Source organism: Wickerhamomyces anomalus (assembly GCF_001661255.1).
Source record: "Wickerhamomyces anomalus NRRL Y-366-8 unplaced genomic scaffold WICANscaffold_7, whole genome shotgun sequence".
NCBI lineage: Eukaryota > Fungi > Ascomycota > Saccharomycetes > Phaffomycetales > Wickerhamomycetaceae > Hansenula > Hansenula anomala.
In genome coordinates, this window is record NW_017567116.1 from 408104 (window position 1) to 432795 (window position 24692).

General features: G+C 35.2%; 12 protein-coding genes and 3 non-coding genes across 15 annotated transcripts; 8 read left to right on the forward strand and 7 right to left on the reverse strand.

Annotated features, from left to right (window-relative positions):
• Positions 1-1377: 1377 nt before the first annotated feature.
• On the forward strand, positions 1378-2262 carry WICANDRAFT_36169 (glycoside hydrolase family 17 protein; the record flags this gene model as incomplete). Its single annotated transcript, XM_019182402.1, has 1 exon — positions 1378-2262. The coding sequence occupies one exon, from the start codon at positions 1378-1380 to the stop codon at positions 2260-2262; it is 885 nt and encodes a 294-aa protein (XP_019036334.1).
• A 75-nt stretch (positions 2263-2337) lies between these two features.
• On the reverse strand, positions 2338-4611 carry ALG6 (dolichyl-P-Glc:Man(9)GlcNAc(2)-PP-dolichol alpha-1,3-glucosyltransferase; the record flags this gene model as incomplete). The annotated part of the gene is made up of 2 exons (XM_019183902.1): positions 2338-3954; positions 4486-4611. The coding sequence occupies 2 exons, from the start codon at positions 4609-4611 to the stop codon at positions 2338-2340; spliced, it is 1743 nt and encodes a 580-aa protein (XP_019036335.1).
• Positions 4155-4245, forward strand: WICANDRAFT_t130. The gene has a single exon. It is a non-coding gene; the product is annotated as a tRNA-Arg (tRNA).
• Positions 4612-5106: 495 nt separating the features above from the next.
• On the reverse strand, positions 5107-6012 carry WICANDRAFT_97632 (uncharacterized protein; the record flags this gene model as incomplete). Its single annotated transcript, XM_019186600.1, has 1 exon — positions 5107-6012. A coding segment is annotated over exon 1 (807 nt), but the record flags the coding sequence as incomplete, so codon positions are not given.
• An 858-nt stretch (positions 6013-6870) lies between these two features.
• On the reverse strand, positions 6871-7959 carry WICANDRAFT_58788 (aldo/keto reductase; the record flags this gene model as incomplete). Its single annotated transcript, XM_019182831.1, has 1 exon — positions 6871-7959. The coding sequence occupies one exon, from the start codon at positions 7957-7959 to the stop codon at positions 6871-6873; it is 1089 nt and encodes a 362-aa protein (XP_019036337.1).
• Positions 7960-9122: 1163 nt separating this feature from the next.
• Positions 9123-9195, reverse strand: WICANDRAFT_t141. Its single transcript has one exon. It is a non-coding gene; the product is annotated as a tRNA-Ala (tRNA).
• A 215-nt stretch (positions 9196-9410) lies between these two features.
• Positions 9411-10212, forward strand: PYP1 (putative phosphoric monoester hydrolase; the record flags this gene model as incomplete). Its single annotated transcript, XM_019182401.1, has 2 exons — positions 9411-9485; positions 9547-10212. The coding sequence occupies 2 exons, from the start codon at positions 9411-9413 to the stop codon at positions 10210-10212; spliced, it is 741 nt and encodes a 246-aa protein (XP_019036338.1).
• Positions 10213-10321: 109 nt separating this feature from the next.
• On the reverse strand, positions 10322-11230 carry GCN3 (translation initiation factor eIF2B subunit alpha; the record flags this gene model as incomplete). The annotated part of the gene is made up of 1 exon (XM_019183903.1): positions 10322-11230. One exon carries the CDS (start codon positions 11228-11230, stop codon positions 10322-10324), a length of 909 nt encoding a protein of 302 aa, XP_019036339.1.
• A 203-nt stretch (positions 11231-11433) lies between these two features.
• On the forward strand, positions 11434-13977 carry MEF2 (mitochondrial elongation factor MEF2). Its single transcript, XM_019186601.1, has one exon. The coding sequence runs from the start codon at positions 11444-11446 to the stop codon at positions 13727-13729; it is 2286 nt and encodes a 761-aa protein (XP_019036340.1). The 5' UTR covers positions 11434-11443; the 3' UTR covers positions 13730-13977.
• A 22-nt stretch (positions 13978-13999) lies between these two features.
• WICANDRAFT_97639 (glycosyltransferase family 15 protein) lies at positions 14000-15525 on the forward strand. Its single transcript, XM_019186602.1, has one exon. The coding sequence runs from the start codon at positions 14398-14400 to the stop codon at positions 15466-15468; it is 1071 nt and encodes a 356-aa protein (XP_019036341.1). The 5' UTR covers positions 14000-14397; the 3' UTR covers positions 15469-15525.
• Positions 15526-16816: 1291 nt separating this feature from the next.
• WICANDRAFT_36574 (alpha-mannosyltransferase) lies at positions 16817-18280 on the forward strand (the record flags this gene model as incomplete). The annotated part of the gene is made up of 1 exon (XM_019182447.1): positions 16817-18280. One exon carries the CDS (start codon positions 16817-16819, stop codon positions 18278-18280), a length of 1464 nt encoding a protein of 487 aa, XP_019036342.1.
• A 400-nt stretch (positions 18281-18680) lies between these two features.
• Positions 18681-19460, forward strand: RPC37 (DNA-directed RNA polymerase III subunit C37; the record flags this gene model as incomplete). The annotated part of the gene is made up of 1 exon (XM_019182442.1): positions 18681-19460. One exon carries the CDS (start codon positions 18681-18683, stop codon positions 19458-19460), a length of 780 nt encoding a protein of 259 aa, XP_019036343.1.
• Positions 19461-19545: 85 nt separating this feature from the next.
• APS1 (Aps1p) lies at positions 19546-20059 on the reverse strand (the record flags this gene model as incomplete). Its single annotated transcript, XM_019182430.1, has 2 exons — positions 19546-19844; positions 19897-20059. 2 exons carry the CDS (start codon positions 20057-20059, stop codon positions 19546-19548), a joined length of 462 nt encoding a protein of 153 aa, XP_019036344.1.
• A 284-nt stretch (positions 20060-20343) lies between these two features.
• Positions 20344-20416, reverse strand: WICANDRAFT_t140. Its single transcript has one exon. It is a non-coding gene; the product is annotated as a tRNA-Ala (tRNA).
• Positions 20417-22159: 1743 nt separating this feature from the next.
• On the forward strand, positions 22160-24574 carry WICANDRAFT_65399 (uncharacterized protein; the record flags this gene model as incomplete). Its single annotated transcript, XM_019183904.1, has 1 exon — positions 22160-24574. One exon carries the CDS (start codon positions 22160-22162, stop codon positions 24572-24574), a length of 2415 nt encoding a protein of 804 aa, XP_019036345.1.
• Positions 24575-24692: the final 118 nt, after the last annotated feature.

Here is a 24692-nt window from a genome sequence, read left to right on the forward strand (position 1 = left end):
GAAGAAGATAATGCAGAGACTGCCGTTGTCGCAAAGATTTCACCTGATAACTCGTCTGTTTATAGCTCTCAGGCAACTGTTAGGCTTCCAAACCCAGGAGCTATGTTTGGAGATGCATCAGATAGATTTTTCGAGGAAACAAGATATCGAGCAACCACTGCACCAGCAAATCCAGAAACACTACAACATGGAGGAGTTTTCATCGATGGAGTTAACGTGAGTTATCCACTATCGGGACAACCTCTGTCCAGACTGAGAGAAGAGTTTTCTATTCCTGTACAATCGTCAAGAATATTAGACAATAGTGGGTATGAATCATCATCAGCAAATCAGACACCAAATGAAATCTTGAAAGAACAAGGTGAAACTCCAAGGCCAGAAACTGTCAAAATGTGGGATAGTGCAATTCCTGCTTTGTTGTATTCGAGCACAAATCTCGTTGAGCCTAGACAGCTGGCTGATAATGATCTGGCGAGACAAGAGATCCAGCAAACCTTGGTCAGAGGAAACTCTATTAATGCTGGTACTGATTATTTAAATGTCATAAAGAGCAGCTTATCTAGGAACAGATCAATGAAGTCAAACGGATTTGCTGCTGTCAATAATTCAGACTCACCCCCATTATTATTTTCACAGGATAAAAATAGTATGAGTCGCTCTATGAGCACGCTTCGTCCGAAAAAGAATCATAATGACGAACAGCCAACTAAAGAGCCTGATGAGAATTTGTATGATAACTATTATAACTACCTTGATGCTGATGGAGAGAGTTTGGTGGAAGGTGATCCTAAATATGCGGCTGTTACTTATGAAACTGATTTGAACTGCCTCAAATCTGCCCAAATTGATACAAAGTTTATCAAGTCACCAGAAAAAGAAGAAGCGGAGCTTCCATCAATGTTTCAAAAGAAACCAGGTGAAGAACCTATAGTCCCAAAGAAACCAACAAATGATTTTGAAAAGGGAGATCGACGTGACAAGAAGTCAGGGGATGTCACTGCAAAGTTGAGGAAGGTAACATCTGAAAAACGTTATTCAATTGTAATATGGATTTTATTCATGATTATCATGTGTTTGATTTGTGTTTTCGTTCCTCTTTTGATCATTTATTCAAGAGGTTCTGATTCTGTGGTTGAAAGGTATTTGAATAATATCAGTCCAATCCATAGGACTTCTTTGTTGTCAAAACTTGGCTACTACTCAACATCAGGTTCAATTACACCAAACTCAACATTACCTGCCAAAAATGGTACTATCTCCAATAATACTGATTCGAGTCTATACTATGATATCAACTCTGGTGTGACTATTGCTGGAATCTCCAAATTCGAAAACTTTCCACTAAAGTATCAAAGAGCTGAGGAGATGCAGGAAGTTATGAATAGTACAAGAGGGTTAAAAAACGTCTTTTATGGAGTTGATTACGCACCAAGAAATGTCATTTTCCCAATATGTGGAGCAACAATGCATGAAGTTATGTTGGATGTCGCGCTTCTATCACAGGTCACTTCAAGAATAAGAACTTATGGGACTCAGTGTAATCAAGCTCGGATGATTTTAGACTCTATCAAGACCTTGAATTTGAATGTCTCATTATCCATGGGTGTTTGGATTGGCCCTGATGATGATATTAATCAACAACAACTTAAGGATATGAAAAACATATTGAAGGACTATCCAAGAAAGCACTTTGAATCTATATACGTCGGTAATGAAGTTTTGTTTCGTGAGGAACAAAGCACGGATCAGCTTATAAAATACATTAAAGAAGCTAAAGAATATGTTCAAAACGAGTTGAAATGGGATTTATCAGTGGGTACTTCAGAACTTGGGTCAAAGGTAGATCCAAAAGTATTGGAGGTATCTGACATTTTTGGATCCAATACTCATCCATTTTTTACTGGTGGTAACGTTCAGCTAGCAACTAAATGGGTTTATGATTTTGTAAAGTATCAAATAGAGCCATTGAAGGACAAAATGGATGAAGATAAGTTTCCTCAAATCGTGATATCGGAAATAGGATGGCCATATCAAGGTGGACGGTATAAAACTGCTGTTGCTGGTAAACGTCATATGCAATACTTTCTTAATAGTTGGGTCTGTGAAGCTAAGCAAAGAGATTACCCTTGGTTCTATTTTGAAGCATTTGATGAGCCATGGAAACAAGTATATCATAAAGAAAATGCAAAATGGGAAACAGAATGGGGTCTATTTACAGCTGATAGAAAACTTAAAGAAGGAATCACATTTCCCCAGTGCTAAAAACACTATACCACTAAAATGTTTATATTATACAGTTGTTAGTTCTGTTTTCAGTTATACACACACTGTAGTTACTCAATGGGTTACATCACGCAAGGTGATCAATTTGTAGTATATCCATAGCCAGAACAAACCAAAACAGCCAAATGATAGTGAAACATTTGCTAAAACCCATAAATCAGGATATTGAGAAGGTGGTTGAACGAAAAAGTCAACAAAATGTACACAAGAAATACCAATATATGAGCTCAATATGACAAATTTCCAAAACCAGCTGGAAGGTAAACCATGTCTTTTCTTTAGGTCACCATCAATCAATGAAATTGAAGGACCTGGAGTCAAAAAATTTGGTAAAAACTTTGGTGTAATAAAACTTAAATTACCAAACAACCAATTGGATAATAAGAAAACAGCCATATACTGTAATGTTAGCCCATCCTTCTTCAATAAAGGCCACATACTGAACAATGCAATATTATTTATCCATGAGACCATTGCTATTTCATCAGTGTTTTTTGTAGAATATAACAATGTAATTGGCAATAATGGAACTAGTATTGACTTTTCGTGAACTTGAAAACTGAATAAAAAGAATGACATTGAACAAGCACTTAAAGACCATGGCAATAAACATTTGCGTGGATACAGCACAGTGATCAAACATGCCGGTAGAAACCCAAGCAGTGTTAGTCCTAATGAGGCAAGTTGCAGTTGTTGTTGTGTGAATAATTGACGATATTTGATGAAGATGTTTGAAAAACACCAAAAGTTAGCAACTTTGTCTTCGAAAATACCTCTTGCGAATGGAAAGATTCTATGAATAGATTGTGAAAGGTTTTCCAAATCACCAAATAAGAATAATGGGCCAAAAAGAATAACAAATGAAATCACTGTGGAGATTGCAATCAGTATTAGACGTAAATAATTGATTCTGTTGATAAATGATGCTTTTGTATCGGAATGATTGAAACATCTGCTCAACAAATAGAAAAATATTATTGGTGAATAGTATAATGACATTTGTTTGAATCCCAATGAAAAGACAAAGAACATGGACGCCAACATGTAGTTTTCGTAAAATAGATGAACGATTGAGAGCAAAGTGAACCCCAACATGACAGAGTTATATTGGAAATGACCGTGGTCGATGATCATCAATGATGGTTGAAATAAGATCATAGAAGCAGCTATTGTTTGATCAATTGGTGATTGTTTTATATGTCTACCATTCCATCTTGTGAATCTGAATACAGCAGGAGTGTAAATGATGATTTCACTGAGAATCACAGTGAATCTCATGAATGATTTTATATTCTGGTTCTCAATTCCTCTCGAGGCATCTAGTGCAAACCATGAAGGATCAATTAGTGAGCCCAATTTACCCAAAAACCATGAATGATACGCTGTTAATGGTGGATAATCTAATCCCCAATATTCTAAATCATACCAATACCATTTTGAAATAGGTAAATGTTGAGTAATCTCTAGCCAATGTCTTTGAGCTTCAAAATCACCATACATTGGAGGTGTATTGGAACCCGAATACGAACCAAACCCTATTGCTGATCTGATTATGATTGCAAATATCACCACAATATATCTTGCAGCCCATTGATTCTGTGCTCTTTTGAATGGTGATAAAAAATCATAGATTGCTGAACCATAGAACAAAAGACTTGGATCTGTCCTTTGCTTTGATTTGTCAGTTGATTTCGCCATCCTCAAAGTATATACTGATTGGGATGGTTGAAAGTTGTTCCAAAGTGAAAACACTAAATGTCAACAAAAAAAGCTTCGTTTGACGTTCATAGATGAAAATCTGTCATTTTGACGTGTCAATAGGTAATTTTTTAATCTCAAATTAAACGGCATGTCTTAAAACTGAAAATCTATTCCTCGTGGCCCAATGGTCACGGCGTCTGGCTACGATTTCTAGCTACTTCTGAAACCAGAAGATTCCAGGTTCGACTCCTGGCGGGGAAGATTTTTTTTAAAACTCGCGGATATTTGCGCCCTCGACCTTATTTGTATTCTTTTTTGCACTGTTGACTTTTTGATGTATTTTCTTCTACAAGTACTTGATCAAAATGATATTCCCAGATAACTACACCTTCAAGGATTCCTCCTACACAACTAAAAATATGTTCCAACTAGAATAAACTAATTGACACGAGAGATAGTGACAGAATACTGATGAAATAATCATTATCTGAAAACTCTAACCTTTGGAAGATATGGCACCTCCAAATACTTGATCTCTTCATCAGTGAGTTTTAAATCAGCAGCCATTGAAGTGTCTTTCTTTCTTTGCAATTTCACCATCTCTTTTGCTGGTTTCAATGTCTGCATCTTGACCTTTTGTATTGGTTGAAATTTCTGTCTCAAAAGCCCCTTTGAACATCGAGTTTTTGGCCCTTTCTGTCTTTGCAGCATCATCTTTTGGAACAGGTCTGGCAAGAGTACCGAAGGCTAAAGGAGATATGGAATGAGGCCAACACCAGTCGATGAACACTGAATAAAATAATCTACAATTAATCGATATTGTACTCTTGGCCTTCAAACATGTATAATCACTGAATTTGTGCTATAACCAGATTTACGGTTGGAAATATCGAGAGACAACAATAATATGTGTTACAAATTGACATTAGCCATGGCATTTCCATTACCAAATCAATAGAAAACTCTTTCTTTTGGGGTGTATGGCTCCTCCAAATATTTGATCTCTTCATCTGTAAGTTTCAAGTTGGCACCTTCAATACCATCTTCAAGTCTTTTCAATGAGCTAAAACTTAGGATAGGAGCAGCACCTTTCGAGATAACCCAAGCTGTTGCAACTGCTCCCATGGATGTACCTTTCTTCTCTGCGACTTCGCTGACTCTGTTAATAATCTCAATACTTGAATCTTGATTTTTTGATTCGGATGTGATATCCATGGCTTCGAATCTTTTTCTAAACATGGATGTTTTAGTTCTTTCTGACTTGTCTGATTCATCTTTTGGAACAGGTCTAGCAAGAACACCACCCATTAAAGGAGACCATGGAATCAAACCAACTCCAGTCTTATCACAGTAGTAGTTCATTTCAACTTCATCTTCTCTTTGCAACAAGTTGTATAAACTTTGCATTGAAATGAATTTGTGCCATCCATTCTTTTCAGCAACATGTTGCATTTCAACAAAATCAACAGCTCTCATAGTTGAAGCACCGATATATCTAGTATAACCAGCATCAACAACATCATTCAAAGCCTTCATAGTTTCCTCAATTGGTGTATTGTTGTCAAATCTATGAAGTTGATAAACATCAATATAAGTACCTAATCTTTCGGAAGAATTCTTAGCGGCATCAATAATATGCTTTCTGGAAGCACCTCTATTGTTGGCAAAGTTGATCTTATCAATTGGGGCACCGAACAAATCTACCATGATTCCCTTATAACCTTCCGGATAAGAATCATCAACAGGACCCCAAAACTTGGTCATAATAACCACCTTGTCTCTTTTAATGTTGTACTCTTTCAAAAATTCACCTAAGATCTTTTCAGATAACCCATTACTATAGGTATCAGCAGTGTCATAAGTTCTAATACCATGGTCATAAGCTTTTTTTAAAATCTTGAAAACCTCCTTCTTATCATCTAGAACCCAAGATTCCCATTTCTTTGTACCGTAGCCCATACAGCCAATGATGATATTTGAAATCTTTAAACCTGACTTTCCAAGGTTTTTCCAAGAAACTAATGTTGTTTCAGAGCTTTCTGTTGATGCAGACATAATTTGTTGAAGTATTAATTGTTGTTAACCACATCATCAATACATCAATTGACCTCGAGAAAACTTGCCCTTCTTATATATATACACGTCCATGAGAAGGATAGTCTCTCATGCTCCCATAGCCGTTATTTATAGCCGTTATTTGCATGAAGCGTTGAGTTAAAGATTGAAGACCATGGAGTTGAAGGTCCAGCTGTTGGTTTTGTAGGCTTAAAACCCTTAACACCGTGGCACTTGATTAGGTACACAACTGTTCGGAATTCCATATTTCAATATTCCCTTGTTCACTTGTTTTGAATATTCTACAGCACCTGGTCATCTGGGGTGGTTATGTCGTTTTGATTAGCCTAAATAAACATTGGAGTGCTAGAGTCACTCTCAATGGACTTGACCTCCCAATTCTGAGGCTTGTAACACTTCCGAAAAGTTTATACAGCTTCATATTAATTCCATGTTATAGATTTTTCAGTCGTCTTTAATGGACTCCTTAATTATTGTAACAAATGGATAAATTGCTGATGTACTAGGTTTCTTGGCTCGGGGTACATTCCATATTGATTTATACCGGCCCAAGAACTAGCAGCTGATCTGTCACTAGTCAACTTTCTTATCATGGCATATACTAAGCTTGTCTAAACATGTCAAAGCAGGGAATGAAAGCTGTCAGGCTAAAATTACATGGCCAATTTTTAAGTTAGCATTGACATTTTGAACATATAATGCATTAGACTAATATTCAATTATAAACTCGTATACGTGTGTTTACTGTGCACTGACTGATCTCCTCAAGCCACCATTGTTAAATATTTAGTAGAGCTCTCGCACTCAAGCTTAAGCAACTCTTGCTCTTGGAAGATATGGCTCTTCCAAATACTTGATTTCTTCTTCAGTGAGCTTCAAGTTAGCACCCTCAACAGCATCGTCAACTCTTTCCACGGTAGTGAAACCAATAATAGGAGCAGCACCTTTAGCAATCACCCACGCAGTTGCAACAGCAGCCATTGAGGTACCTTTTGTCTTTGCAATTTCACCAACTCTATTGACGATTTCAATATCTGAGTCTTGCCCTTTTGTGCCAATTGTCAGATCTGCTGACTTGAAAAAAACAGTAAACATTGATGTTTTAATTCTTTCAGTCTTTTCTGATTCATCTTTTGGAACAGGTCTAGCAAGAACACCACCCATTAAAGGAGACCATGGAATCAAACCAACTCCAGTCTTATCACAGTAGTAGTTCATTTCAGATTCATCTTCCCTTTGCAACAAGTTGTACAAACTTTGCATTGAAATGAATTTGTGCCATCCGTTCTTTTCAGCAACATGTTGCATTTCAACAAAATCAACAGCTCTCATGGTTGATGCTCCAATGTATCTGGTATAACCAGCATTAACAACATCATTCAAAGCTTTCATAGTTTCCTCAATTGGAGTATCTTTGTCAAATCTATGAAGTTGGTAAACATCTATATAAGTACCTAATCTTTCAGAAGAATTCTTAGCAGCATCCATGATATGCTTTCTAGAAGCACCTCTATTGTTTAAAAAATTGATCTTATCAATTGGTGAGCCAATATAGTCAACAAAAATCCCCTTATAACCTTCCGGATAAGCATCATCAGTAGGACCCCAGAACTTTGTCATGATAACAACCTTGTCTCTTTGAATTTTGTACTCCTTCAAGAATTCACCCAAGATCTTTTCTGATAACCCATTGCTGTAATTATCAGCAGTGTCATAAGTTCTAATACCATGGTCGTAAGCTTTTTTCAAGATCTTGAAGACTTCTTGCTTATCCTCAATCACCCAAGGATCCCATTTCTTTGAACCAAACCCCATACATCCAATAATGATGTTGGAGATCTTTAAACCAGACTTTCCTAAGTTCTTCCAAGGAACAACTGTTGTAGTTTCAGATGACATTTCAAAGTTTTGTTATTATATTAATCCACTTATAGTGCATGAATTGAACAACTTCGCATTTCAGTAGTACATAATGAGCGGGTTCTTGGGCTCTTTAAATAGTTTTGCTACTTAAGAACAATGTTGTTAACTATGTTGACATTATAGTTCATGCTAAATTCGTTGATATTTTCTCCGTTATTTGCGTCTGCCATTGTATCTCGGATTTTATGTAATTCATACGTACCATCATCAACAATAACTATAAGTACAACAATTGATCAATATTTAGTCAGCTAATTAGTTTGTAGAGTCTTTAAAGCCCTTAAATCCTCTATATAGGCTATACTGTATTAGTTGTAGTTACTAACTACAGCTAATCAGTATCGTCTCTCGGTTTTAGTCGGTGGTCTATAAGTACAAATTACACCCTTTGTTGTTTTCTACATAATTTAGATATCTAGTCTCCTCCAATACCAGTTATTTATATTTCACAGCATTATTAATATTAATAATTAGCTGCAGCGTATCAATTTCTTTTAGCAACTAACTTTTTTTTGACGATAACAGGCTGGTAATTTATTGCTTCAAGGCTTGATTGGAAACATCCGTACATGAATATGGTGAATTGCACAAGGACGTTTAAGACCTCAAACTCATAAACAATGACGAGATCATTTGATAAAGGTGTTGCATCATCTTCAGCATAGTTAAGCAATACTGGTTTTTTAATAAATGGTCTAATGTGCAGCTAATTAATATGATTCGCGTGGTTCGACTTCAATCATTATACCGGTCGTCGTTTCCAGCCTATATCAGGAGCATTGAGTAAAAGCAAAACAAAATTAGCTGAAAACAATATAATTTAACTGCAAGTACAAAATTTGATTAATTTGGATCATGGAGACGACAATATTTTCCTTATAGATCAATGGACATTAACTGAGTTCTTAGATAATCAGATGAAGGAACCGCAGCCAGTTACCAATGGTGGAGCTTTCAAGAAGTAGTTGCTCAACCCAGTCGCAATTCATATGCTCCTCCAGTATCAATTATTAACACTAAAAAGAATGAAACACCAGGCTTTGGTTTGTGGCGGTTTCTACTAGAAGATGCTTTACAATTTTGCAGCAAAAATTTTACGGATATAAGCGCCCGATTTCCGCGCCGGAATTTTAAAAAAATGGACGAGTCCGGAGTCGAACCGGAGACCTTTCGCATGCTAAGCGAACGCGCTACCAACTACGCCACACGCCCTGATCTTGCTTTTGTAAAATGGCTGGATAACCAGGACGCAATAAAACAAGTCACGTGATCTGGTTTGAGCCGCAATGTTTTCTACGGTGACGTACCCTTTTTTTCTGATGGTTAACCCTTGACCGAGCTCATAAAATTCCTTCAACAACTACAACTCTAGCAATAGGACTTTGTCAATCACTTGAAATACTTCAGGAACTAAGAAACTTTGCATCATGTCATTTGTTAACAAGCACGCTGATAAGAAAGCCATCATCTTTACAGATTTTGATGGAACTGTCACTTTACAAGTATGTGTTTCTTGAAATCCACATGTGAATCAAGAATGAATTATTGACTTTTTATCTTTAGGATAGTAATGATTATTTAACTGATAACTTGGGTTTTGGTTATGACAAACGTAAAGTTCTAAATGATTTGATTTTGGATGAAAAAATGTCATTCAGAGAAGCTTTCACTAAAATGTTGGATTCAATTCCAACTCCATTCCCCGAATGTATTGATTATCTATTACAAAACATTAAATTAGATCCTGGGTTCAAAGAAGCTTTCCATTGGGCTCAAGCTAATAACATTCCAGTCATTGTTGTGTCAAGTGGTATGAAACCTATCATCAAAGCTTTACTACAAAGTTTAGTTGGTGAAGAATCAATTGATCAAATTGAAATCATTTCAAATGATGTCAAAGTCAATGATGATGGATCATGGGAAATCATTTATAGAGATGAAACTCCATTTGGTCATGATAAATCAAGGGCTATCAGACCATACAGAGAGTCAAGAAAGAGCGCCAAAGATCAAACTTTGTTCTACTGTGGTGATGGTGTCTCAGATCTATCAGCTGCTAAAGAAACGGATTTATTGTTTGCTAAAAGAGGTAAAGATCTAGTTACATATTGTAGAAGACAGAATGTTGTTTTCAGACAATTTGATTCTTTCAAAGATATTTTAGAAAGTATCAAATCTGTTGTTGAAGGTGGAAAAACTATAGAAGAATTGAATGAAAACAATCAATAGAGATATAGATTTTAGAGGAATACAAGATATCATGAGAAATTTAGTTGCAAGAAACATACACTATAACTAATTCAACGCTAGACTAATTACTCGTAGTCAGCCCTTTATTCTAATCATACCACATCTTGATCAACTCTTCTGAGACTGCACTCGGTGTCAATACTCCTAAATCTGTGATCAAGGCAGTAATAAATTCGTGAGGTGTGAAATCAATTTGAGGAGAAGATCCAATATCTTCATCCTTTGTAGTGAAATTTAGGGCATTTTGATCTGTTGGGATATCATCAGGTGCTAATGGAAACATTCTAACGAATTTATGACTTTCTGAAACAACATAGAATGGTTTATTTGCACTTTTAGCCAAAACACCAATTTGATAAGTTCCAACATGATTTATAATACCACCACTTTCTGCAACACCTTCTGCACCTACTAAAACTTTATCAACTTTGTGTATCACATATCCTACTGCTGAATCCACAATTAAAGTGACTGGGACACCTTTTTCTCTTAATAATTTGGCCATCATTTTACCTTGAAAAGTTGGTCTAGCTTCCGTACAAACAACTCTAAATCTAACTTTCTTCTCAACTGCGTGATTTAATAATGTGAAAACAGTTCTTGAAAATGAGTGCACCAACACTATATCATCATCTGTAATGAATCTTGTACCAAATTCTGCAATCTTATCTCTTGAAGCTTTAGATCTTTCTAAAAACAATTGACCATTCTCCACCAAATGACGTTTACATGATTCATAATCATGATATAAATGTGTATTCCTTAGAACGAATCTCATGAATAAATCACAACCAGCAGATAAAGAGATCGCATTTGGAATAGAACTTTTCAAAGTCTCTGTAGCATCTTGTAATAGTTTAATCAATTCTGTAGAAGTTGAAGGCTGTTTAACTCTTAATAGAGTAACTAATGATTCAATTGCCGCTATAGGCATGGTCATCTCTGAATCTTCATCCAAAAAGTTCAAATAAGTCTTTTTAATATCGAAATCTGACATCTTCACTATATTTTATAAATCTGATTTCTGAATCATCAAAAGCTCATCATCTTCATCACCATACAATTTTTTGAAAACTTTTTAAAACGACTTCGCGAAAAAAAATATATTCGGTAAGCGCACTCGACTTTTAAGAAGAAATCTCGAAACAATTGAAATAAATTTAAGCAAAGATCTTTGCTATTGTTATCCAACTGATATAGCTTCATTATCATGTGGAAAGGCTCCTTTGTCAGGCTATTCCACACTTCAAGGGTGGTGAGGGCCCCATCACACCCATTGTCCAAGATTAGAAACATTGGTATCATTGCCCATATTGATGCTGGGAAAACTACAACAACTGAAAGAATGCTATATTATAGTGGTATCACATCTCGTATAGGGAATGTCGACCAAGGTGATACCGTTACTGATTTCTTACCTGCTGAACGTGAAAGAGGTATCACAATTCAAAGTGCAGCAATCACTATACCCTGGAATAAACACAAGATTAATCTTATTGATACTCCAGGTCATGCTGATTTTGGGTTCGAAGTTATTAGATCTTTAAAAGTTTTGGATGGTGCAGTGACTATATTGGATGGTGTTGCTGGTGTTGAAGCTCAAACAGAAAAAGTTTGGAAACAGAGTAAAACTATTCCAAAAATGTTCTTCATCAACAAGATGGATAGAGAAGGTGCAGGTTTTAGTAGAACAGTTAAGGAAATAATAGCTAAATTGGGGACTAGGGTCTTACTATTAAATGTTCCATATTTTGTTGAAATGGAAAATAGAGAGAAAAAATTCGTTGGTGTATTGGATATTATTGATAAAAAACTGCTTAGATGGATTGACCAAGATAATATTAAAGTTACAGATGTTGAAGGTGAGACTTATGAAGAAGTTGCCCGTTGTCGTGAATCTTTAATTGAAACATTAGGAGAAATTGACGATGCAGTGATTGATTCATTTTTAGAATGTGAAGACTACATGAAAGTTCCAGCAGATGTCATCAGAAAAGCCGTGAGAAAAGCTACGCTATCTAATTATGCAGTTCCCGTATTGACTGGTGCAAGTTTCAAAAACATTGGTGTTCAACCTTTAATGGATGCTGTCAATTACTATTTGCCATCTCCAATAGAGTGTCAACCAGAAGTTAGTTGTCCAGTTGTTAAGACTGATGAAGGTTTTGTTATGAATCAAAACAAGTACTTAGCAGTTGCAATGGCTTTCAAAGTGATTACTGATCCAATTCGTGGTGTTATGGTGTTTGTTCGTGTTTATAGTGGGAAATTGAAAAATCATGCAACTGTTTATGTCAATGGTGAAAAATTCAAGATTGGTAAGTTATTAGTTATGCATGCTAATGTTCCTCAAGATGTTACAGAAATTTCTGCTGGTAATATTGGTGTTATAGTTAGTGATAAATTGAGAACTGGTGATACCATCTTATCAAATATCCAAAATAAGAAGCTTCAAAACAAAGAACTAGGTATTGTTGTTAATCCAATCATTGTTCCACCTCCTGTCTTCACCATTTCATTAGAACCAAGAACCTCGGGGGATAAAAGAAGTATGGATGAAGCATTAGAGATTATTTTGAGAGAAGATCCAAGTTTGAAAGTCACTGTCGATGAGGAAAATGGTCAAACATTGCTCGCTGGTATGGGAGAATTGCATTTAGAAATTGCAAGAGATCGTTTAAGAGACTTGAAAGCCAAGATTGAAATTGGTCAAATCATGGTTTCTTATAAGGAAACAGTTTTGGAGAAATTATCAGTTTCAAAAGAATCTCCAGAACATGAATTTAAAATTTCAATGGCTTTGGAACCAAAACCAGAGTTATTCGAGGAAAATCCAAATGTTGTTAGAGTTAATCTAGGTGATAATAACGTATTAGAAGTTCCAGTGGAGCCTGAAAATTGGGAAAAGGTTATGCCATATCAATCGTGTATCAATGCATTCATTTCTGGTTCAATTTCAAGTATTCAAAGAGGCCCTATTTTGAAACTACCATTGAACTCTGTTCTTATTAAAGTGACTTCATTTGATATGCCACCAGATTCTCAAAATGTTACATTATGGATCACATTAGTGCGTCAATGTATTTTAGAATTATTACAAGACGAAACAAGATTTGTGGGGTTGGAACCAGTGATGAACGTATCAGTCGATGTTGGTGCTGAAGATATTGGTAGTGTTATTCAAGATTTATCATCAGCAAGACAAGGTATTATTAGTTCTATTGATGAAGGTGGTGATAATGTTGAATTTGCCAAATTTAAAGATATAAGTGAATCTCAATATGTTCCATATGATCCTACTTTAGAATTCACTAAAACTAGAGACGGTTTCAGTGGAGATCAGACTGTTCATGCTGTTGTTCCATTAAGAGAAATGATTGGATATTTACCTAAACTAAGAAGTTTAACACAAGGAAGAGCCACATATCATATGGAATTCAAAGGGATGAATCCAATCACAAGTGATCGTTTAGTGGAGATCAGTAGTAGCTTTTGAAATAAAGAAAATTGTATATAGATTTTAAAAGGTAAAAGTGATGATGAGCTTATGAATCGATTTGAATTTTTGGTACATGTATGTACACTAGTGTAGGTTGCCATGGTTACGCGCTCCTCGCCTAAATTTAAACAAACCTTATTTTGCACTGTAGTCTGTAGAAATCAACGAGACCAAATGCATTTGAACATTTTGACACAACGTATGAAGAAATGGTTCAGATTCAATTTCATGAATATAAATTTTATTTGAGACAATTTGTATTGAGATTATCAACAAAAGGTTGGGTTCTGGGGTTTTTTGATGTTGAAAGATCACTGAAATTTCTACATCTCGGCTCTCGCTTCAGACTCAAGTTGTTTTCCCAAAGATCAATCAATCTTTTACTACTACCATTTCAGTAAACCACTGGATTTATTCCATAAGCCAACCTTACAAGTAAACGTGTACTATTATAAAGAAGATAATAAACAATTATTACAGCTTCCAGTCCCTTGTTTCAGCTGGCGAAGTTCCACTCCCGACGAGCCTTGTTGAAAAAAAAAAATTCTGACATGGCAAAAAAAACTACAGGAAGCTTTTGACATATTCTTCAACGTGGTGATTGAAGAACCATCCCAAACAGTCTGATCCATCATTCAATCTTTATGTTCTTTTCATGATATGACATGCTAACTTTATTAATTTCCCTCCTCATTCCATTATTCTTGTACCTTAAATATATTCCTACTTCATTAAACAACTTCGGGACATATTATTCAGAGTTAGTACCCAATGAACATATTCGAGAAAATGCTACTTTCTTAACACTATGTCGAAATTCAGATTTATATCCAATGTTGGAAACTATTCAATCGATAGAAGATAGGTTTAATAATAAATTTCATTATGATTGGGTATTTCTAAATGATGTTCCATTCACACAAGAGTTTAAAGAATCAGTAACACCAATGATCTCTGGGAATGTTAAGTTTGGAACAATTGAAGAAAAACATTGGTCATATCCTGATTGGATTGATCAAGAACGTGTCAAGGAATCAATGGAAACTTTGAAAGATCGTGTTGTTTATGGCGGTTCTGAATCCTATAGACATATGTGTCGTTGGTATAGTGGGTTTTTCCAATGGCATGACTTGATGTTGGACTATAAGTATTATTGGAGAGTTGAGCCTGAGATCAAAGTGTTTTGTGATATTGATTATGATGTTTTCAAGTATATGAGGGAGTTTGGTAAAAAATATGGATTCATTATTTCAATATATGAGTTTAAAGTCACCATACCCACTTTATTTGGAAAAGTTTTGGAGTTTATCAATGGTGATGAACAAGTCCAAGCCAGCTTACCAGATGATAACTTGAAAGATTTCATAATTGATGAAGAGGGTGATTATAATTTATGCCATTTTTGGACCAATTTTGAAGTGGCAGATCTAGATTTCTTTAGAAGTGATGAGTTCAAAAAATACTTCAAGTTTTTAGATGAATCTGGGGGATTTTTCTATGATAGATGGGGTGATGGACCCGTTAGAAGTATATTCACAAGTCTATTTTTGAAAAAAGATGAGATTTTCTGGATTAAAGATTTTGGATACATCCACCCACCATATATGCAATGTCCATTGGATAAATCCACTAGGCTAGCCAAACATTGCTCGTGTGATCCTAATGAAGACTTCACATTGAATGATTATAGTTGTACTTCAAAGTATTTAGAATTGATGAATAAAAGAGCCATATAGTGTTGAAACTAGATTATATGACTAGTTGAGATGTATATACCTCAAATATGATGAAACCAAATCTCGATTGTTGAAGTTATCTATCGATAAGGGGTTGATCATCAATCTAGATTAACCTACATTCTGTGATGGTGTCATAAAGATACAAAAATTTGGTGAACTTTGCTCGTGAATTTCTTACTTTTTTGAATCTGTACTAATTTCATGCAATGAAGATCCTTGCAGGTACACAGATCTAGAATAAATCTACGTTTCCTAACTGAGCTTTAAAGAGCGTGAAGGAGTTGAAAGAACTGTAGCTTTGGTAGTAGAATTGATTCGTGTTATCATAGAATGAATGTGTAGGGGTTGTTGTTGTGTTTTATTCGATTTCGTTTGTCTGGATAATCGTTAAGCCCGTTCATCATTTGTTTTACCAAAATATCCATTCCATACACTTTGGCAGACCTACATGGCCAGGATTAGGCATACACTTAACAGATGCATTTTCAACAACCAATTGGTGGTGACTTCTGGTGGTAAAACCAAGAGTCAAGACACGCCATCAATCTCATCCATCTGTAGTCACATACCTTTTCTTAAACACCGTCGCGGTGTAAACAGTTTCACGTTTGTTTTCGATTCAAATCTTCTGCGGTGTTGCGCGAACCACCAAACGCTTTTTTTTTCTTTTTTTTTTTTTTTTTTTTTAAAAAACCATCGATTTTGCCAGTTCATAAAATAAATAAACAACTTCATCTTCATCATCATCACCGTTTGTTCAGTTCATTGTTGGCGTTAATTTCGAACACTTGGAGAAAGAATCCCATCCGATCCATAAGCATACTACTACTTACGCACTCTGGGGGTTTACTTGTCTGATTATTAGGTCTGGTGTCTGGTGTTTGTGCTGATTCGATTTTTTTTTCTTTATTCAATTTTGCTCTATTTAAAGTTGAAGAGCACATTGGTCAACGTTGACTCCAAAAATAACATCTTGTTTGTTTTCATAAAAAGCTCAACTATACCAGATTCAAAAGACGTATTGCTTTGAGCAATTGGAAAGGCAATTCAGTTAGAAATGAATGCGTTGTTATACAAACTAAAGAGAGTCTTTCGTAAGAGAGGTTCTCTAATACTGCTGTCTTTCATAGTGGTGTTGTTTATTTTCAACTATTCCTCATTATCACAATACACTTCAAATCAAATATCGAATCTTCATTCCCCATCTGCTCAAAATTCAAAAGTGTCTGTTGACTCAGATGATCAAACAGTTCCTTTCTATAAGTCTCAAGCTGCTAAACCTAAAAAAGATGATGCTGCTCAAAAATCTAGTAGGCTAGAGAAATTGAAAATGATATCATTAGATATGGATGAAGATAAATCTGGCTCAAGATTACTATTAGGTCATACTTTATTCAATACAGTGTTTGATATATTGAAAAAAGGTGAACCAACAATTCCAAAATTGGAAAGATACAAAACAAATGATCGTATTTATCACGCAGGTTATGACGGTGATTCAAATGTCGTATTCACTGAAGAATACCTATCAAGCTTTTTACAATTAACAGATGATGAAGTCAACAGTTTGAAGAAATCTCATGAATTGGTTGTTAATGAATTACCAGAATCTGTTCCAAAACAATTATATAAAGGTAATGGTATTGTTTATGTTGGTGGAGGGAAATTCAATTGGTTAGCTTTATTATCAATCAAATCATTAAGAAGTTTAGGCTCAAATTTACCAATTGAAGTCGTGATACCTACAGTGGATGAATATGAAACTGATTTATGTGGTAGAATTTTCCCAGCATTAAATGCTAAATGTATCTTGTTAGAACATGCCTTGGGTGAAGAAGCGGTTTCCAAATTCAAATTTAAAGGTTATCAATATAAGGCCTTGGCTTTAATCGTATCCTCTTTTGAAAATGTCTTGTTGATAGATGCTGATAATATCCCAGTCCATGCTCCAGATTATTTGTTTGAAAATGAACCATTCATCAATACAGGTTTGATCACATGGCCAGATTTTTGGAGAAGAGCTACATCTCCAGATTATTACAAGATTGCAAATATCCCTATTGGTGAAGAAAGAGTTAGATTTGGTTATGATGATCGTGAAAAGGGCTCTAAGGAAGTTCCACTACATGACAGAGTAGGTGCTATTCCTGATCCAACTTCAGAATCTGGTCAATTGATGATTTCAAAAACTTCACATACTAAAGAATTATTTTTGGCATTATACTATAATCTATATGGTCCTGATTATTATTATCCATTATTTTCCCAAGGTTCAGATGGTGAAGGTGATAAAGAAACTTTCTTGGCCGCTACAGTGGCTTTAAACTCTTCTTATTATCAAGTCAAAAAATTCTTGAATGCATTTGGTCATTTTAATATTGATCATGATTTTGTTGGGACAGGTATGGGACAATATGATCCTGTAGAGGATTATAATTTAGAATTATCTAAGAAAAGACAAAAAGAAACTTCCAAAGAATTAAATCAAGAATTACAACCAGTTACAAAACAACCAAGAATCTTGTTTGTTCATGCTAATTTCCCAAAATTGAATCCAATCACTTTGAAAGATGAAGGTAAAATCTTTGAAAGAACAGGTGATAGAATCAGATTATACGGTCCAGGTATGGCTAAGAGAGTTGGTTATGATTTTGAATTAGTTCAATGGAGAAATATGCATTTCTTGGTTTGTGAATTAAAAGTTGAAGTTGAAGCTTTTAATGGTAATGACTATACTAAAGTTTGTAAAGAAATCATTGATCAATTGGAACATTTAGAAGCAACTGTTAAGGATAATGAAAGAGATTGATTTTGCTTTAAGCTGGGTGTGTTGGAGTTTTTCGTGTGTGTGTTTTTTATAATACTTGTGTTTTTTTTTCATTTGATTTGTTATTGATTTTTCACCCTTAAAAAGAAGAGGATTTCTTTTCCATTTATTTCCATTGCAGCAGTTGCATTAAAATTAATACTTATCTGTATATATAGCATATTGTGTTTTAATTGTCATGTCCTAATTGATTTTTAAATAAATTGTAGTACGTACATAGGCTCCCTAATAGTGTCCGAATCAAAATAACCCATCATAGTAAAAAAAAATTTATAAACAGACTTCTCGAGACACATAAGCGTCTTTCTTTGACATATAATTCAGTTGAACAAGATTAATTATGAGTAGCAAACTATTTGTCAAAGAGGATGAAGATGATGAAATGGATGAACCATCTCCATCATACCCACACACACAACAAAGAGGTCCAGAACCTACCATAGAGGAAGATTCAGAAACAGAGACATATCAAGATCTAGAGGATCCAGTTATTAAAGAAATCCCAATCATCCTAAAATCCACAGATCCTTCTGAAAGACTACTACTTCTTCAATATCCAGGACGTCCATCAACTCGTCCATTCACAGAGAAAAACCGTATACTTGAGGCTCGTGAAAAAGTTTCAACAGATGTTATAGAAGTTGATGTTCCAATTGATACAACACGTTTTTATGATCCACTAAAGAATGACAATTGGGGTGTTGTCAATAAGCAAACTCTACGTGGTGTTATGAATGACTCAGATGGTTATTATGTTGCTAGTGTACAAAATGGAGAATTGGTATTGGTGCCCGTTAGCAAGAGTGCACAAATGAGACCAGCTTTTAACTATATTGATAAGGAAGTTGCTGATAAAAAAGAAGTTTCTCGTTTAGAAAATGGATCAAATGGGAACGGACATGCTAATTCTAGTGTTCAAGTTGTTCAAATGACTGTTAAAAGCACAGTTGATAATGCTCCAAGATTAGGTGGTGCTCTATTGGCTAGGAAAAAAGCTGATGAAGAAGATTTTGTTCATTTGAATTGGAATGATTTGAACGATGACGAAACTAAAAATGCTAGAGAAACTGCGCTAACAGTGGAGAACAAACACGAGTTGAATTCTAGTACAACTAATGATGAGTATATCAATCTATTGGTTCAAGAAACAATAGTTGAATGAAAATACAGGTTCAAAATCTAACTTTAATGTACATTAATAAAGATCGGAACGTGCATAAATAATCTGAAAACTTCAATGTAGCAATTCAAGTCAGGACACTATCTAATTGATCCATTGTTTCAAATTGATCTTGTTGACCAACTCTTCTTAAAACTTCCTTCTTCGAACTTTCTTGAACTTCACCTGCAATCAACAATTCATCCAATATATGATACGCTTTTTGGAAATTGAAAATAATATCTAATTCACAAACATTTCCATATGCTTTATCCATTTGTTCAACGTATCTATGAATTATTTCTAATGTCAACAACTCATTTTCATCATTATCTATACCTGCTATGAAAAATAATGAAGCATATCTTCTGTAAACGATTTTGGAATCTTATAAATGAAGTTAGTATTAACCATTAGAATGCATTTAATCAACACTCACCTTTATATTCAGAAACATTACACATCTTTGCACGACGTGCTAACACCAACGCAGTCAACTCTCTCGTTATCTTTGTCTTTTCCTTTTGTGATAATGGGATATACCATTTCGATAGTCTGACTTTCCCTTGTCTAGAGAGTAAAATCAAATAATTGATACCCATATTTATAACTGTATTGGTTATATTTAGGATTCAATTAGATGTCAAGTGTCAAACATCAACATTACCAAATTTACACCAAAAATCAATCGAAATTGTTAAGGGGCGCAATTTTTTCAAAATTTTGTATGGTAGCACCAATTTCCACATTTTTATTTTGAAATTGCAACACGCTGAAACACATAATTGAACTCAAATTTTTACTCAATATACTAAAAAAGATGAGCACTATCTAGTGAACAGGTTAATAGTGTCAAAAAATTAGCAAAACCAGCAAAAAAATAATTTGGACGAGTCCGGAGTCGAACCGGAGACCTTTCGCATGCTAAGCGAACGCGCTACCAACTACGCCACACGCCCTTTTTATATTTTTGTAAATCTGTTGCACTATTAATTTATCTAGCTAATATTGTGCAAAAATGGCCCCCAAAGCAAACATTTGGAGGCAATATTACCTTCAGCGTTTTTCAAAGTACTCGATTAGTACTCAGTTGTATTTTCTAAGCGATTCAGTGCTTTGAAACTCCAAAATTTCATCCCAAACATATCATGGTCACGTGACTATCAATACTTCAAATATTGAATTACAGCAAATTATTTGCAGAAACAATACACTATAAAATTGTGAGACTTTATAATTTGGTCTTTTATTTATACCATTGGCTTTTTATGCTGTTTTTCGAACCTTTTTCGAACAAAATACATTAAATTTGAGTATTATAGTCAACGTACTATTTCTTAATTTAACTTGAAAAACTAGAAAATGATTTGCTTCATCAGTAATTTTTGATAATTAAACCTATCATGCAAAGAAAAATAGATAAGAATCCCAAATAATATACCTTCATGAGTTTTTTTGCAGGTTCTTTTCATTATATTTGATGTTTTTACAATTAATTAGGTTTTTTATGATTGAGGTCACGTGATCAAAATTTAAACCTATCTTATGACTATAACCAACTGTAGTAGGAACCTGAAATGTTAAAAGGATCTGAATTTTAGTAACTGTATTTATTGAAACCACTTTCGAGGATTCAGTGAGCTCAATTATCTACATGAGGTTGATCTACAACGATGACTTCATATTCAAGCTGTTTTGGAGTCTGGTCTTATCTACCTAGCATAACTACATGCCCAATAACATGCACGATATATACAACGTAGTAAGGTTACTTATATGTTAAATAGAGCTCAAGGAGGTGCTACAAAGCGTTTCCTGTTAATTCAAAAGTGTCGGCATAGATAACTGAGCTGAGGCTCCAGGTTTCAAGCTTCAAGCCAACTCTTCACCACCACGTACCAACTCTTCAGCCGAATGAGTGGCCCCAGGCCACCCACCCAAGGGCCAGTCCCACCTGGCACCTGTCTAGAGTCTGCCCACTTCCCATAGCACTGGCCTCTAGGGCAACTAGGCGGCTCTCTCTCGGAAATAAGCAGAGGCCTTCGAAAAAAAGCAGACACTAGCGCAAGAGAACTTCTGTCAACTTCCAAGGACTTTATCAAAGGTGCAGGTAATCTATAGCCTTTGCAACAGAATATTAATGAAGATTTCCGCATAATAGTATAAGTTTGCACCATCTGTGTTGAAGGACAAAGTGGTATTTTTTTTCAAGGCTTTTTGAAGTTAATTAGGCTTCCGTAAAGTGTGTTCGTTAGGCGACTGGGATATGTAGAATTTAAGTGTACGAGGTGAAATTTGGTACAGCAATTGTTAAGCTAACTTTTGGGTACATCAGTGTGCAACCAAGGTACTCCTGGAGGCTAATAAACAGTAGATTAATACAACCAATTAACTAGCCACTTCACATAAGCTAACTTGAGCCTTGGGCAGTATTAATAAGAGGCTCCAAACGTCAAAAGTGAAATGATAAAAATCCTTTGACTAAGTGGTCGCGCGTATTCTAGAAGCTTGAGAGTAAAGACCGAAGGAAAAAATAATTAAAAGGTACAATCATCAAATGATTCTATATCTTCAATTGAACTAAACAACTTTTGAACACAGACCATAAAACCATTCAAGAAGGTGATTGGAGCAGAGAGCAACATAATTTATAGCCCTAGTTGCCACTACCTGTATTTTGCATACTTCGTGTATAAAGAAAGATGTCTGTGATTCACAATTTACTCAACGAGAAGGATAATAACGAAGCTGAAACAAACAATATCATACCAAACCAGTCAAACAACAGCTTAGTTACACCACACGAAAATGCACCACAAGTTCAAATTCCCTTTCCCAACCAACAGTCGTACGCAGTCGATGGGTTTCAACAACAACATCAACAGCAGTATCAACAACAATGGAACTCCCAACAATCATTTCAACAACAAGGAATGATGATGCAACATCAGCATCAACAACCTCAGCAGCACCCTATACATAACCAGCCCTTCCAACCATTACATCCACAACAACAATTTTACCAAGGTGTACCCAATAGCTTCTATCCTCCTCAGAATATAGCACAGCAGCATCAATTCCAGAACCAGCAGCAAATTCCTCAATATCCACAGTATCATCACCAACACCAGCAACTACCTCAAAGACCAATTTCTAAAAGGAAAAGAACCCCTACTACAACTGCAAGACGTCGTACAATGACTGCTTGTGAATCTTGTCGGTTAAGAAAAATCAAATGTGATTTAGGCAAACCTGTTTGTGGAGGCTGTACTAAAAGTGACTTGAACTGTGTTTATAGAAATGTGAAGAAGGAAGCAGATGATCTCAGTAAAAAGATCACTAAAATCGCTGGTATAACCAAGGAAGAGCCAAGAATCCCAACTTGGTCCAGTTGTAATTGGTACACTAAAGCTGAAGGTGTTTTAAAATGGCCAATTTTTGAAAATAAGTATCATGTTCGCTCTTTGAATACAGTGCTAGGAGAAAATAACGAGATTGGTTTACCAGAGATCCCAATGCTATCAAGAGAAGATTTTCAGTTGTTGAATACCAATTTAAAACAAAACATACCAAAATATGTCGATGGGTATTTAAGTTTAATCCAAACAAAAAATCCATTCATTGACTCCAAGGCTTTATTAAGGACTTCTGATTTCATTAGAAAAAAAGTGAAAGAAAACCCAGACGTTGATCTTTTTTCACTAAGGCTTCCAGATGATATGATTCCAATGTCGTTGGTGGTTTTATGTTCAGCTTCAGCATCAATAGCTCGACCATTAACTTTCACAAACCACCAAGAATACTCTAATTCCCAAACTGAAAAATCAGAGACTTATGAACTATCGTACAAACTTTACATCCTTGCTCAGAATTTAAACATAGTACCCAAATCTATGATTCCAAGTTTCAGTCTAAATCATGTTCAATTCCATCTACTTTGTGCAAATTATCTGATGTACATTATGAAACCACTGGAGGCGTGGAATTGTATTTACAAGGCATCCACGCTAGTTATGACCATTCTAGAAACTTATAAAAGTTCAGGAAGAAAATTTACAGAGGCGGAGCACAGAATATTAGAAAGAGTTTTCCATACTTGTGTTAAATATGAAAGTGAATTCAGAGTGGAACTTTCTCCTTCAGTACCTTCATCTGGTGTTGTGAATTACCCATTTCCAAGTATTTACCCATCACCACCAATTGAAACTATCAATAGTGTTAATGAAGAATCAAGCTGGTTTTTCTATTTGACTGAAATTGTCTTGAGGAAATTTGAAAACAGGTTATTGGATGAATTTTTTGTTCCAACAGGGGTTGCTGGTGAAAGCACACCAGATGGTGAGTTTCAAGAGGATAAATATGATTTAAATTGGAACAAATATGACATGGAAACAATCATGAAGAAATCATTAGGATACCTTGAAGATTTGGGCAAAATTGAAAACAGCATGATTTCACATCTTCGGTCAATTTTGAAAGAAGATCCAACTTCAGGAGTTTTACAGCCACATGGATTTCTTTTCAAAACAAAGTCAACACTAGCTCCAACAGAATCAAAATCCCCTGCATCTGCAACTACAGCATCAACTTCAGAGTTTTCAATCTCCAAACAAAATTCACCGTTACCATTGACACCATCATCTGCAGATTCAAACAGTCCAGCATCTTCAGATCTATCACAACGCGCAGAGAAAGCAATCCCAGATGTTCCAGAGACAATCAACTTTATTCGTACCAGAATGATTGTTTTGAAGATTTTACTATTCAGACCACTAGTGTATCTGTTCATCCATGACAAAAGTAACATCTATGATTCGCATCCATTTATTGAACAGGTTTTGAGCCAATGTTTTGAGAATATTGATACTGTGAATGTTCCACTAGCTTGTCATAGACATTTTGGATCTTGGTTTTATGCAAGAAATGTGTTCCTTTCTGTGATTTGTATCTTTGGGTTGTTTAAAAGAGTTGGTGAAAAATATACTTCAAAGGCTAAGGTTGAAGCTTTTTTTAAAGATGTTGAAACTATTCTTGATTACTGGGTTGATGAAGCCCCTGATTTAGCTGAGCCCAGATCTGTTGTATCTGCAATTATTGAGGAACTGAGAAGCCTTTGAATAGCTATTGTATTTAAACACATTTTGAAGCGTCCTTGTAGGAACAACTAGTATGTAATTTTTTTTCCAACCCACTGCCATTTTGAACGGTCATATAACTCGTTGACGAAAAAATGTA